Source organism: Erythrolamprus reginae, chromosome 7 (genome assembly GCF_031021105.1).
Source record: "Erythrolamprus reginae isolate rEryReg1 chromosome 7, rEryReg1.hap1, whole genome shotgun sequence".
NCBI lineage: Eukaryota > Metazoa > Chordata > Lepidosauria > Squamata > Dipsadidae > Erythrolamprus > Erythrolamprus reginae.
This window is the reverse complement of record NC_091956.1, coordinates 38,365,170-38,380,700: the sequence shown is the minus strand read 5'-3', so window position 1 is coordinate 38,380,700 and position 15,531 is coordinate 38,365,170. Positions and strand designations below refer to the sequence as shown.

Here is a 15,531-nt window from a genome sequence, read left to right as displayed (position 1 = left end):
CGAAAACATTTGCTTCCCTTTTTTTGGTTCATTTAGTCCATTAACATTTACAGAGAAGATTTTTAAGTCACTCAATATAGTCATTTATTGTATTTTTTGGTTTCGCGCTGTGGTTGCTTTCTTCTCGCGCCTTGGTCCTGTTCTTGCTCTTGTGATAGAGCCCCCATAGCTTCCGCCTGGAGTGCTGTCATTTCTTTTGTTATTTGCTCCATTTGGCTTATTCCACTGTTTTCGTAAAAGTCTCTTGCTTGATCTAGATTTTCCAGTTTGTATCTTGTAGATTTCCATGTCAATGACAGTCCTTGTGGAATAAGCCAACGAAAAGTTATGTTCTCTTTGATCAAAATTTTGGTCAAGAAGTGGTAGTCTCTTCTGTTCTCTCTGACGCTTCTTGGAACCTGTTTCAATATTTTTGTATCTTTACCCTTGAATTGCCATTGTCCAGATCTTGCCCAATGTAGAATGTCATCTCTCAGCGTTCTTCTTACAAATTTGATATGAATCTCTCTTGGAAGATTATGGCGACGAATGTAGCTATTAGAAATTCTGTAAACTTCATCGATTTCTTTTATTATTTCTGCAGGATCCATTTGTAGAATTCCTCCAATAATTTCGGCCATAGTGGCCTTTAAATCTTCATCCTTCTCTTCTATAATATTTTGAAACCGTAGCCCATATGAAGCACGTTGCATTTCCAAGTGTGTGATCGATTCATCATATCTTCTATAACGCAGGTGCGCGCTGTCATCAAGATGGTCCATTCTTTTCTCAATTTTCTCTGTTTTTTCTTCAACTGCTTTCATTCGATCTTCACTCTCCTTCAAAGTTTGTTTAACGTCCTTCATCTGGTCCTTCATCTCTGCTGTATCTGCCTTCATCTCAGCCATTTCTGCTTTTATGGCTTCTCTCTGCTGGGATGCATCATTTTGTGATTGAAGCATGCTTTCAATGCATTCAATGTTTCTTGTATTGTAGTAAGTGAGGATTGTTGTGGCTTTTCTTTCTCCTTCTCCTTGGTAGACATAGTTACAGACAAGACCTGGTGTGCCGGGGAAGAATGGGGTGATCCTTGGGGCGATGATGCCGCAGACATTTGTTTCTTGATTGTTTTAGTAAAAGTAGAAGTACTCGACATTCTTAAATTTACCGTTGATGTTATTTTATGTTAGCGAAATGTAGAGAATCACTACAAATTCCAAACGTATTCAGTCAATTTCTAAAACAAATTCCCTTAAGAAAAACACTTAAATTGCGAATATAATCAATATTATAATTTTAAACAAATATCACCTTATATTGTCTTATTACTCTAAATTAAATGCTATGAAAAAAAGAGTAAAATAATAAAACAAAATAACCTTCAATACAATTTAACGTAAACCAGGAAATATAAGAAAAGAAAAATAGGATTTGGCACAACAGAGAAAGGAGAATAAAAGTACAGGAGAGAGGAAGGGAATAAGAAGAATATATATAAGATTTATATAGGATAAGAATAGGAGGGAAAGAAAGAAATAGAGAAAAGAATGAAGAAAGAATAAAGGGAGGAAAACAATCTAAAAAAGGGGGGGGATTTACTTTAGTTAAAATAGAACAAAGGACCAAGGATTATTTAGCAGTGCATATATTAATCTAAATATAGGTATGGAAAAGAAAAGGAAATTCAAAAGGATTTTAAAAAAATTAGGATATAAAAAGGAAACAAAGAGCGAAATTCAGCTAATTAATATTCTAAAGTGATTATGTTGATTGAAGATCTTTTCTGTTTATAGAAAAAGAGTTAATTTGAAGAAGTTCCAATTATTTCAGCAGTGATGGGAATAAAGTTTAACCTTTTCAAAGTTTATAAAGTCTCGGTTTTCAAAGTAGTTTTAATATATTTGTCTGGTGTTAAAATGGAGTCAATCCGTCTCTCGCAGCTCAGAACAGAATAAACAGCCTCTCTGCTACGAATCCGATGAAACAGCCAGTAATCCAAACGAAGTAATCCAGATGTGAACGATCAAGTAATCCAAAAATTTATAATCCAAAGAGGAAAAGAGAAGAGAATCCTTCTTGTGTATTTATCTCAGTTTATTTCATCTTCTTTTATTTAAAAGTTTATTAAAAATTTGCAATAGGTTTTATGCAGTTAAATCCTTCCGCTGCGTAAATCAGAGCCCAGGATTCATTTTCTGGTATTTTAGTAACAAGTTATCTCACGGAGAAAAGAGGAAACACATTTAGCCAAATAATTTCAATTTGTTGCTATTCAATCTTTTAAAGTCTAATTTTAATTCTTTTGCAAGTTTTCTCTGTTTTTTCAAACGTTTAACAGTCCAAGTTCGAAGTCAAAACAATAGGTGAAAGTGATGGAAATAAGATCCGGCTGTTGATTTGCGCCTGGATACAATGTTTTAGACAACTTTCACTTTCGCCTTGGTTCAAAAAATTCTTTAACTTTTCACTTTCTTTTACTCCAGTCTTGTTATTTGAACATGAAACGTAGAAAAAAAATTTTTTAACCTTGGTTGTATTCCTTTGTCAATAAAAAACGCTGTAAACTGCTTTCACTTTTTTCAATTCTTTCTTGCTTCCCCGGTGGTTAGGTGGGATCGCAATGGCCGTGTCCTCCGTGCTGGAGGGCCGGTTCTCCCTGCACCCGAGCTGTGGGACGGACCGCTGCCTCTTGAGCTTCGGCGGGAGCTCCTCGGACAGGGGGAAGTCCCCTGTTCTAGGATCGAGCCATCCGGACTCGATCCGATCACAATGGAGCGACCTCGGGAGGGGTGAAAAGGAGTCTCTAGGCAGAGCTCTGCCAAGAGACTCCGCTGCGGTCCTCAGCCAGACCGGAAGTTCTACCTTACAAATTCTTTGGGACATGGCTAAAGCTTATTTTAGAAGTTTAGTTTCGACTTGTACAAGCAATCAAGATAGACAAATTTTTGGATATAAAAATGATCTTGAAAGGAGACATAGAGAACTGGAATAGTCTTTACAATCAGATCCCAGAAAATATAGAAATTCAGGAAACATTGGACTTGACAAAGCACATTTGATTTGATGGAAAATGAGGAAATAGCTAAAAACATTTAAAAAAACAAGACAATTTTTTTTTTGAACAGGCGAATAAAGCAGGGAGATGGTTGGCTTATAAAGTAAGGAAAGACAGAGAAAAAATGGATAAAATATTTAGGGGATGAAGAAGGAGAATTGAAATACAGTGGTACGTCGTCTTACAAACTTAATTCGTTCCGTGACCATGTTCGTAAGTAGAAAAGTTCATAAGAAGAAGCTATTTTCCCCATAGGAATCAATCTAAAAGCAAATAATGCATTCAACCCCATCCCAAAAGTCACCCATTTTGCCTTGCACCGCTGGGAATCCCCGCTTCCAGACTTCCGTTGCCAGCCAAAGTGCCTGTTCTTGCGTTGCTGGGATTTCCCTTAGCCACCCCTTGCTGGGAATCCCTACCTCCGAACTTCCATTGCCAGCCGAAGCACCCGTTCTTGCATTTTGGATGCACAAAAGGCTTTTGACAATTTAAACAAAGAGGGGCAGCATACAAATCAAATCAAATCAAATCAATCAATAAATAAATTTCTAAATAGACAATTACAATATATGAATTTTGAAGCAAGGTTCTTACATGTCATAGAAGCAGTTTATAATAAACAGTCAGCGAGAATAATTGTGAATGGAGATATGACTGATAAAATAAAGTCCTTACCATCTCAATAACAATATCCTAATTATTAGTATTATTTGATTTCCTTCTGTCAAGCCACTCATACAATAAATTTCAAGTTTCATAATACCCCGAATCTTCTTTCTCTTTCAATTCTATCATCAATTTTTCTAGTTCTGCACAATCCACAATCTTATAACATTTTCGGTTGGTATCCCTCCTTGTTTCCAGTATTGTGCCAGGATGATTCTTACTACTGTGAGAATATGTAATATATTATAATGGTATTGTTTTTCTATGTTTTGATCTAGTATCCCGAGGAGGAATACTTCTGGTTTCTTTTTCTTCTAGCCATATTCATTATATTATATCCATATTTTTTTGCCCGCCCAATCATGTTTCTCTTTATGATTTTTTCCTCCATTTTATAGTTTGTTAAAAATTTGTAAGTTTTTGTTATTGTTTTGTCATCTTGTAATAATAAAATTATGTCCAATTCTGATTTTTCTTTTGCAATTCCAAATTTCTTTTTGTCATCTTTTAGCCTTGATCTAATTTGGTAATAAAGCCACTAATCTATTTTTATTCCTTGTTTTATTAGTTCTGAAATCTTTTTTATTTCTTCTTTCCCATCCAAAATGTCTGAATATTTAATATTCTTTCTAGTCTCCACTTTCTGATTAATGATTTATTAAAACTGATTAGGTTGTAGAAATATATTTTGGGCATATTTTTCTGTTTAGTGGATAAAAGCTTGGAATATTTTTTTTCCCAAAAGGTTAGGATGTCGTCATCAAAAATAATTAAAACTATAATAGCAGACAACAGCACCAACAGCAGGACAAAAAACAATTCCTGAAATGGCTTCAGTAGAAAAACAGGGACAAACCCCATCATTGCAATATTTACAGGCATCACTGGACTTGATTCAAGAATATATGATCAAGTCACAAGACACTATGACCAAAACATAGGAAGCAGTTTTGCATAATCCTGAAGAAACAAAAGGAAAATTTGAAGAGATAAAAGGGGACATCAAACAATTAGATATTAAAATGGGAAACTTACAGGAAACAATTATAAAACATGAACAAATAATAAAAACAATAGAAGAAAAAACATAGAGAACTGGAAAAAATGGGAAGAAACTGAAAAGAGGCTAAGACTGGCAAACAGAGAGCTGGAAGGAACAATATCACAGCTTGAGTAAGGCATTAGACAATGAAGACCACAAACTACTTCTTCATAAGCTAGAAAAATGTAGAATAGTCAGCACCACCATCAGATGGATTTGTACCTGGCTGACAAACCATACTCAACATGTAATCCTAATGGAATTATATCAACATGGAGGGAGATGGGCAGTGGGGTTCCAATTTAGGACAAGTTCTCAATATCTTTATACGTGATTTTAGATGAGGGAATAGAAAGGAAACAAATCAAATTTGCAGATAACACCAAGCTGGCAGGAATAGCCAACACTTCAGAAGATAGGCTCAAAATCCAAATGGATCTCAACAGACTTGAACACAGGACACTATCTAATAAAATGAAATTCAGTATGGACTAAAGTAAAATTTTACACTTAGGCATCAAAAAAATTTGGCTCAATAGCGTTAACTGTGAGAGGGATCGTAGAATAGAATAGAATTCTTTATTGACCAAGTATGATTAGACACAAGGAATTTGTCATTGGTATTTATTTATTTGATTTCTATGTCGCTCATCTCCGAAGACTTGGCGTGGTTTGCAACATATAAAAAGAGTAAATTACAATAAAATGAATCCAATTAAATTAAAATTACATAGCTATCTAAAATCCCTAATTATATTAAAAATCAATCACATCCATTCATACAGCAATCATACAATCATTTGTCTAGTATGCCTAGAAGAAAGATCTCCGGTTTTAATTTAAGTTTAACTTTAGTTATTTCATAGATCCACAGTTTAATTTTATTCCAATTTTTTTAAATTTGGGAAGGTCCACCACACATGGAAAAAGGTTCCATTTTTGTTTCTGCATCTCCAGCAGTCAGGTTTTAATTTGGGGTAAATTTTGGCTAGTCTTGATGGTGATATATGCCATCTATAAAATATTTTTAAAATGTTTTCTTTATATGCGGTAGATTTAGTTAATTTGTAATTTTTTGTCCAGATTTTCTCCCATTGATCGAGGTATATACTGTGTCCAATGTTTTTGGCCCAGCTAATCATATTGCCTTTGACTATTTCTGTTTCCATTTTGTATTCTATCAAGAAACTATATATCTATATATATAAGTCTTTCTTAATGTTGTAAATGTTGTTTTATAGGAGTTATATTTTCAAAGACTGTATTACACATATTGTAAGCTGCCCAGAATTTTTTGGAATTTGGACAGCCTTAACAAATCTAATAAATAAATAATAATGCTTTGTTTTAAAAAGCTTTGCTAAAGGGAAGATATAATTCATGGTGTCTGAGAAGGCTTTGCTGTGCTTTAATTTGCTGGTAGGTGATATAAACAGAGTGTCCAGAGGGAAAGCATTTTGAAATTCCCTGATATTTCCCTGACATTTCCCTGTAACTTGCGATCTAGTTAAGGTGCGGTCATAGATGATGTCATACCAAATGACTAAGCCATGGGGAAATATCAGTAGCTGAGGAAGCAAGTTATTGTCACAGTTATGCTCATTTTTGCTTGACTCTGCCAGGCAATGTGATCCATTTTTTTTAGATGATTTTCCCCCGACTTTTAAACATTTTAATACAGTTTGGTTTCCCCCCCGATTTATTCCTTTTCTTTTCACGAATTCCCTGATAATTCCCTGATATTTCTGAAACCACTGATTTCCCTGATAATTCCCTGATTTTCCTATTTTCCAAGTTTGCTTGGTTGAAAATAGGCGTTGATTGCTTACCTGAATGCCTCTTCTCGTACGCTGAGCGGGTACAGCAGTCACGTGGGTTGCTCACTGTCCAATCCGCATAGGACTGAGTCTGTCTTTAAAAAGATTGCTGGATCTGCCCCTTCCCCAGAATTTGCAAATCCATAGACTTAGGCTCGAAAAGTAGTGGCTTGAATAGTGCTCTACTCTCATAGATAATAAAGGAAGAAATCAAGGCACAAGCATAGTCAGAAAGACATAGGGAGGGAAGTGACTGCTGTACCTGCTCAGCATATGAGAAGAGGCGTTCAGGTAAGCAATCAACGCCTATTCTTCATATTGTAGGAACAGGTCCAGCAGTCACGTGGGACATACCCAATAGATGTGTCCCTAGGGAGGGATTAGTTGCCTTATAAAAGAATTGGGAGAGGCCCATGTGGCCGCCTTGCAAACTTCCTCCAAGGGCGCTTGAGTTGCCCAGGCTGCTGATGTGGCTGCACTTCTTGTAGAATGTGCTGTGATGCCTTGTGGTACATTGAGGGATGCTGACTTGTAAGCTTTGGAGATTGTCCCTCTAATCCAACAGCCTAATACGGTGGATGAGACTTTGGACCCCAGAGACCTGGGGTGGAAAGCTACAAATAGGGCTTCTGACCTACAAAAGGTCCTAGTACGTTGGAGATAAATTCGCAGAGCTCTAGTAAGGTCCAAAGTGTGCCATCTGACGGAGAGATGGTGGTTTTGGTTAGAGCAGAAAGAAGGTATTACAATGTCCTGGGATCTGTGAAACATGGAGCTGACCTTTGGTAGAAAGGTGGGGTCCAATCGAAGGACCACTTTGTCCGGATGAAATTGGCATAAGTCCTGGCAAATAGAGAGCACCGCCATCTCAGAAATGTGTCTGGCAGAGGTGATTGCCACCAGGAATTCTACTTTGTAGGGCAGGTGTCGGTAGGAGGCAGAATTTTGCGGTTCATATGGAGCTTGGGTAAGAGAATGCAGAACTCGAGGTAAGTCCCAGGATGGATATCTGTGAACAGTGGGAGGCCTGAGGTTCGAGATGCCTCTTAACAGTTCTTGTATTTCAGGGAAACTGCGAAGCAGTTGTCTTCGGGGTCCTACCACAACTGAGGATAAGGCTGCTAGGTGTCGCCGGATAGTGTTGACTGAGAGACCTAGGTGGAAGCCTTTCATGAGGAAGGAAACGATTCTGTGAATAGGAATACACAAGGGATAGAGGCCTTCCTGGGAACACCACTGGTGAAATTTGGACCAGGTATGGTCGTAGATCCTGTTGGTAGATATTCTTCTAGACTTTAGGATCACTTCCACAGCATCTGGATCATAACCTCGAAGGTCTAGGTTGCGCCGGATAACAGCCAAGTGGTGAGATGGAACAACTCCAGGTCTGGATGGTGAGCGACCCCCTGCTGCAACATATCCTCTGAAGCGGGGAGTCGCCAGGGGGCCTGGACGGATAGCCATCGGAGGTCCGCGAAGTAGGGTCGTCGAGGCCAGTGAGGGGCTATCAGTATTACCTGGGCCTGCTCGAGGAGGATCTTGTGTTTTAAAATATAATCTTTATTACAAATAAATGGGGGAAACGAATACAAAAAACAAAAGGTCTATTTAGACATTGGTACAATTTGTGTGGTTTTAAAGTATGCAATTTTAAAATAGTATACATATTTACATGGGGGAGGCAAAGGGAGAAGAAAAGTTAGAGCAGGAAAGGAGGAGAGAGAGGGGGTAAAAGGAGGAAGAGAAGAGAGAAGAGCAAAGAGCAAAAAATGAAGAAGGAAAAGAAATAAAGCAGCTAGATGAGAAAAGAAAGAGCGAGAGCATATAGAAAAAAGATAGAAGATAGGACCAGCAATAGGCTGGGGTATCGTATCCTTACGACGTAAAGTTCATATTTATCGTTGGAGTGCCGTTCCCTTTTTTAAAAAATAGTTGTAAATTTCTATTAGTTGGATTAGGATTGTAGTTTTAAAATTTATCCCGTGTTATATATGTGTGTGTGTGTGTGTGTGTGTATGCGGTAGAGTATCTTGCAGGAATTTGTATATACAATTAGGTTATTTTGTTGAATTACTATCTTTTTGTATTAATTGAAAATTTTTCCTTTTTTTCAGCCAGTCATACCATTTGCCCCAGACTTGGTAAAATACCGTATCTTGTCTATTTTGTAATTCCATAGTTAATTTTGGATATAACATTTACCTTAACAAATGGGAAAGAATATGGACAAAAAACTATAAATACACAATAGTCACCACCCAGAAAGAAAACCAATACAAAATGTTTTACAGATAGCACCTTCCTCCAGCAAGACTTGCAAGAATTTACCCAAACATGTCTCCAAAATGCTGGAAATGCGATGAAAAAATTGGCGCTTACTATCACATGTGGTGGACATGTGACGTTGCAAAAATGTATTGGCTAAAAATTAAAAAAATTATAGATCAAATTATTTCTGCAAGTATATCCTTAAAACCAGAATTGTTTTTACTAGGAATAATTAGACAAAAGATCAACAAAGATGATTATTACATTATAATTCAAATTCTAACCGCAGCAAGAATCTTATATGCCCAGACCTGGAAACAGAAGCAAACACCTTCCATATTAAACATCGTAATTAAAGTCATGGAATACGCAGAAATGTCTAAATTAACTATGGAGGATCTTGTGGATCACATCTGACAGGACTGGAATTGGTGGGAAGGCGTATAGGAGGCCTGGAGGCCAAGGGGTTCTGAGTGCATTGCTTGCTTCTGTTCCCGGGGAAGGGAATCTGGAATAGAACCGAGGGAGCTGAGCATTGGTCGCGGTCAGGGCCACCATCAGGAATTTTGGGGCCCCATACAGCCTAAGTGTCTGCCCCCCCCCCATTTTAAAACTATTTTAAGTCGCCAAGCCACTCCATCCCCCGGGGATCATTTCCCGCTTCACGCCAAACGAGGCGGTCCCATAGGCCAGTGTTTCCCAACCTTGGCAACTTAAGATATCTGGACTTCAACTCCCAGAATTCCCCAGCCAGCAAACGCTGGCTGAGGAATTCTGGGAGTTGAAGTCCAGATATCTTCAAGTTGTCAAGGTTGGGAAGCACTGCCATAGGCTATTTCAGGAACTGGGTTAAGCCGATTGTGTGGACTCGTCCAGGAGAAAGAAAGAAGCGGGAGCGACGAGGGAAAGAAAGATCCTCCTGGCATCGGTCAGGCGGAGCGAGGCTTATTTACGGCTCCTTGGCACTTCTCCCTGCTTGGAAGAGGCCTTGTTGACAAAACCATGTGCTTTCTAGCGAGGGGAGAGGGGAGGGGGATCCCACACCCGGCAGCCACCGGTGAGGAGCTGGAAAGGACGAGGGGAGAGAAAAAGCAGGGTAGCAACAGTCAGGCGGGTGTCTTGAGGGGGCACTCCCATCTGGAAGGAAGGGAAGAAAGGCGAGGGCGAGCTATGAAGGAAGGAGGGAGGGAGGGAGGAATGGTAAAAGGGGCGATCAAGAGAGGAATGGGTGAATGAATGGACGGAGGGTGGGAAGGAAGGAAGGAAAGAGGGAAGGGACAGGAACAGAGGAAGGGTGCAAAGGAAGTAAGGAAAGGTGTGAAAGGGGAGAGTAAGAGAGGAAGGAGTGAAAGAAGGGAATGAGGGAGGAAAGAAGGGAGGAAGGAGAAGGAAAGCAAGAAATGGAGGGAGGGAAGGAAGGAAAGAAAGAAAGAAAGAAAGGACAGGAACAGAGGAAGGAAGCAAGGAAACTTATGAAAGGGGAGAGTAAGAGAGGAAGGACTGAAGGAAGGGAGGGATGGAAGAAGGTAGGAAGGAGAAAGAAAAGAAGAAATAGAGGAAGGGAAGGTAAAAGAGAGAAAGAAAAAGAGCAAGAAGGAAAGCAAGAAAGAGAGAAAGAAAGAAAGAGAATGAAAGAGAAATAAAAATAGAGAGGGGGAATGAAAGAAATGGAAAGAGGGAAGGAAGGAGAGAAAGAAAGAGAAAGAAAGAACGCAAGAAAAGAAAGAAAGCAAGAGAAAGAAAAAAGAATGAAAGAGCAAGAGAGAAAGAGAGAAAGAGAAAGAAAGAGAGAAAGAAAGAAAGGCAACTTCAAAGAAAGGCTCACTGAGCATCTCTCACTCTCTCTCTTTCTATCCCTCTTTCTTTCTCTCTCTTCCTTTCTATCTCTCCTCTCTCTCTCTCCCTCTCTTTCTACCCTCCTTTCTCTTCCTTCCTTCTCTCCCTCCCTCCCCTCCCTCCTTCCTTCCTCTCCATTTCTCTTTCCCTCCCTCTCTTTCCCTTTTCTTTCTTTTGGTCCACTTCTCTCTCTCTCCACTTCTCCACTTGCCTCCCCCTCGCGCCTCGCCCTTCCAACCCGGCCACCTGCGTGCGCTTACCTGCTCCCAGCGCCAGCAGCAGGAATTCGAGTAAGCCCCAAAGAAGCCATTGGCTCTGGGCGGCGGCCGGTGTTCATGGCCCCCCCGAACCCCCAGCCCAGCACTTCCGGAGGCCGAAAGGGGCGGCTCTCTTGCCCTTGCAATCCTCGGGGGGACACAAGGCCGGCGGAGAAGCCGGCCGGGCTCAGCCCTCTCCCGGCTTCCCCAATTCCGCTTCCCCAGCAGCGCGGCTTGGCCTCCTTCCGCGGCTGCCATCGGGGCTCCCTGCCTGTCTGCCGGCCTCCCTGCCTTCTTTCCTCGCGGGGGTCGGAAGAAGGTGCGGGCCGCGGTCAGAGAAGCTCCGCAGAGGCAGAGTTTGTCTCAATCGGGGTTGGAGAGTTTTTGGCAGGCGCCGCCCCCCCCCATTTTCCAATTTGGCCGGGCCTATGACACCACTCCCAGTAATACCGGTCTATCGGCGGCCCTGGTCGCAGTCGCAAACAGATCTAGCGATGGGTGACCGAATCTGAGGCAGATCTGCTGGAATAAGTCTGGATGGAGACTTCACTCCCCTGGATCCAGCGTCGATCGGGAGAGCCAGTCCGGCTGCACATTGAGGATTCCCAATATATGATCAGCTGAAAAAGACTGCAGGTGTCTCTCTGCCCAAAGGCCCAGCTTCAGGGCTTCCTGCATCAGGGCCTTGGATCAGGTGCCTCATTGTCTACAGATGTGGCTCTTCGTAGCCATATTGTCTGTTAGGATTAGGACATGTCGGTTGAGAATGTGTGGTTTGAACCTCTTGAGGGCTAGCGACATTGCTCTCAGTTCCAGCCAATTGGCTTGGTTGACTCCTCCGATGACCACATGCCTTGGGCTATCAGACCCGGAGCGTGGTCTCCCCAGCCCAGGAGACTGCCGTCCATGGTGATGGCAAACTGTCTGGAATCCTGAAAAGGGATCCTTTGTCCAGAGCGGAGGACGTCCACCACGAGAGGGATCTCAGGACGATGGAAGGGATCAGAATGGAGCGTGCTGAGTTGCTGGTTCCTGATCTCTGGAATGGCAATAAAAGCCATTGGAGTTCCCTAGCATGGAGGCGTGCCCAGGGAATCATACAAATACAGGACACCATCTTTCCCAGTAGGGAAGACAGCATGGAAATGGAGACCTTACCTTGGGATCTGACTTGAGTGATAAGCTCTTTGATACTAATCTTCCTTTCAGGAGAAAGCAAAACCTGAGATAGGTTGGAATCTATGACTGCCCCCAGGTGCTGAAGGGAGGTGGAAGGATGAAACAGTTTTTAAAAAAAAAAATTAATGGAGAAACCATGCTCCTGTAGGAGAGACATGGATAACTGCAGATCTGTACAGGTGCCCTCTTTGGAGGGACTGGGAACTAAAATGTCATCCAAACAGCACAAAATATGAATGGGGGTAGCCTGAATATGAGCTGCCAGGGCACCCAGGAGTTTAGTAAAGACTCGAGGGGCTGAGGACAGACTGAAGGGCATGGCCCTGTTCTGATAGTGTTTGCCCTGAAAGGCAAAACGGAGAAATTGTCTGTGGCCTTTTAAAATGGGAATGTGGAGATAGGCCTCCATAAGGTCTAAGGAGGACATGAAATCCCCAGGGTGAATAGATGCCAGAATAGAGGACAAGGAATGCATCTTAAACTTTCTGTATTTGATATGCTGGTTTATCTTTTAAGATCCAAAATGGCTCTCCATCCTTCAGAGGTCTTAGGGACCATAAAGGGGATGGAATAGAAACCAAGTCCTCTTTGCGAGGAAGGAACTGGCTGAATAGCCCAAATGGAGAGGAGATGATAGATCGCTTCCTCCATGCAGAGACGGGAGGAAGGGATTCTAGGAGAAGGGCACAAAATGAAATGTTTGGGAGGAATGGAGATAAACTCCAGTTGAAGTCCCCGTGCCACTGTGGAAATAACCCAGGAGTCCTTACAGTTGGAAACGAACCAGGCCAGGCGCCCCCCAATGGAGATAGAGTGGTCATTACCACCTGGACCTTTTTGAGGCCCTCAAGGCAGAGGAGCCTCTTTGATATCGAGACCCTGTGCCCCTGGGGATTCTATCTGATTGGGAACGAAACCGGGAATTATACTGACCTGAGTTTCTTTGAAACGCGAACCCCTGATCTTGTTGGCGATTGGACCGCCGAAAGGACTGAAGCTTTTTAACAGACTTCTTGGTAGTAGGCCCCAGGATTTTCTTCTTATCAGTGATTTCTGTAAGTAGAGGATCAAGTAAATCACTAAATAATAGCTTACGTTTTAGAGGACCCAAGGAAAGCTGCCACTTCTGCCTCACTCCCGCTTGCCAAGGGCGGAGCCAGAGAAGCCGCCTGGCTACTGTCAAAGCAACCACCAACTTTGCTGCAAATCTTGAGAACTGTAGGGTGGCATCCGCAACATACTGGGCTGCCGCAAAGACTTTGTTGAGGTCTTGTTGACCCCTTAAGTCATTGGGAGGGATATGCTGTTGAAGTTGCTGCAACCACAGAAGCATGGCTCTAGTAAAGAAGGATGCTGACGCTGCACATTTGATTGTCCAGGTGTCTGCCAGGAAACATTTCTTAAGCATTTGCGTCAGACGTTTGTCCTCTGGCTTTAAGACTTCTTCTGCCTCGCCAGGCTGCTTCAGAATGCAGAGTCTTGACCAGTTCATCTGCTTTGTGACAAATAAGAAGATCCTCATAAGAAGGTGAGACTTTATAAAGTTTCTTATCTTTAGAGGAGTGATTGGAACCTAGAGATGATCCCACTGTTTCAGCAAAGCATCCTTAAATAGTTTAGGCATGGGAATGACCTTGGTATCTTCCTGCTCCTGCATGAAGAAGGGGAGATTCTCCTCCTGTGGACTATTAGAAGTAGGTGCACGTTTGTCCTGACCTGAAAGGCCTGTGACTGCTCTTGCCTTAAATAGTAGAGACTTAAACAGCTGAAAGGGAAAAATAGTAGAGGATGGAGGGATCTTGATTTGAGATTCTTCATCCTCAGAGAGGCCTTGGAAGGGGTCATCCCTGTCTTCAGGATCATCATCCTCCTCGTACTCCTGCTCAGAGGAATCAGAGTCTGGTTCTTGAGGAACTCTGTAGGTTGAGAAGGAAGTCAGGAGTCTAAGATGGGTTTGACTATGAGGATGGGGCTATGCATTGAAGGCCTTGAATTTGGCATCAATGGCTTGAGATAAGGTAGAAAACATAGATTGCAGTTCATGAGGAAGGTTAGTAATAGAAACAGGAAAATCAGCAGGAACCCTGTTGGCCCTGGAAGATTCAGGTTCTGAAGGGCAGATTCAAATGATCTGGTACCTCTGGACCTAAGCCCCATAAGTTAGGCTGGGATCTGTTTAGGTTTGGCTCGTCCAGAGACAAGATAGGTACACCTGAGAGAGGCAGATCAAAGGAGTCTGGGGGTTCAGGTGAGCTAACATGCACTTGGGTCTGCACTCTTAAGTGTTTAGCTGATTGTTCATGATTTTTTTGGAGTGCTTTATCTCTTCTCTTTTCAGCTCTGGTGGGCCTAGCCACTGGAGAAGCTGCGAAAGATGAAGATGAGGACTGGGGGATGGTTTGAATCTCATCACCAGCAGGCCTAGGGTCCTGATTATTTCTGGAAGAAGTGCCTCTCTTGGAAATAGTAGAAGCCAGGGCCTGAACAATTTACAGGGACAAGGTCTGGAGCCAAAAATTTGGGAGAACCAATAGGCTGAACAATTTAAATCCCAAGAGGAAGGGGGCCCAAGCTCCTAGGACCAGGAGCATCTGCTCTCAAAGACAAGCCTGGATCAATCCAGACTTTGTTTCAGTGAGACCAGCAGGGCTAGGCCTCAATGATTAAGCAACCAAGGCACGCTGGTTGAGAGGCCTAGCACAGGAGTACAAGGCTGAGACTCTCACAGCCTACTCTGGGCCACACGGCAGACTTTATGGCGCCAGACGGCCTGTGCTTGGGTGGGCCGTTGGTGCCGGTATTACTGGACGCTGAGGGCCTTCGCATCAAGAAAACTCACTAAAGAGTTAAACTAAGTCTGGGGGACAGAACAAGTGCCCTTGTAAAGCGTCCCACTCTGCAGGAGGTGCCAAAATAAATATAGCCAAGTAATAAAAACCTCCTAGCCGGGCAGATTTAGCAGAAGAAATACAGCCGACTGAAGCGATAAGGCAAGGTAATTATGCAATTAACTGGAAGCCTTATCACCGCTTCTCTGCTCAGAGCCTAGCCCTGGAGGGCTGGCTGTAAGCTGAATTGCTTCGATTCAATAGAAGAAGTAATTACTTATCTTTTTTGCTGAATTTTGGTAGAAGAAGGGAAGGTGTTTGTTTCGAGAGGAGCTAAACCACCACGCATCCTGCTGGTAGGAGGACTGAGCAAATTCTGGGGAAGGGGTGGATCCAGCAATCTTTTTAAAGAAAGGCTCAGTCCTATGTGGATTGGGCAGTGAGCAACCCACGTGACTGCTGGACACACTCCTACAGTACGGAGAAGCCAGTATTTGCCTAGCTTAGTTTGGTTGAAAAGTAAATATTGCTAATGTTACTAATGTTGTAATAAATTAATAGACCTTTAGTACTGTATTGGATTTAGTTGGCTAGTTGAACTTTG

The 15,531-nt window shown here is 42.1% G+C and overlaps 1 protein-coding gene across 8 annotated transcripts in view; it reads right to left on the bottom strand.

Moving 5' to 3' along the window:
* The window catches only part of CC2D2A (coiled-coil and C2 domain containing 2A), a 445,922-nt gene that overhangs the window by 402,025 nt on the left and 28,366 nt on the right, over positions 1-15,531 (bottom strand). For 6 of the 8 annotated variants that reach the window (XM_070757365.1, XM_070757366.1, XM_070757359.1 and 3 more), the window contains exon 3: positions 13,033-13,152. The exons of the other annotated variants lie outside the window; for them this stretch is intronic. In XM_070757365.1, the coding sequence (XP_070613466.1) occupies positions 13,033-13,152 (120 nt within the window). The remainder of the gene's footprint in view (positions 1-13,032; positions 13,153-15,531) is intronic. 8 annotated transcript variants of the gene reach the window in all.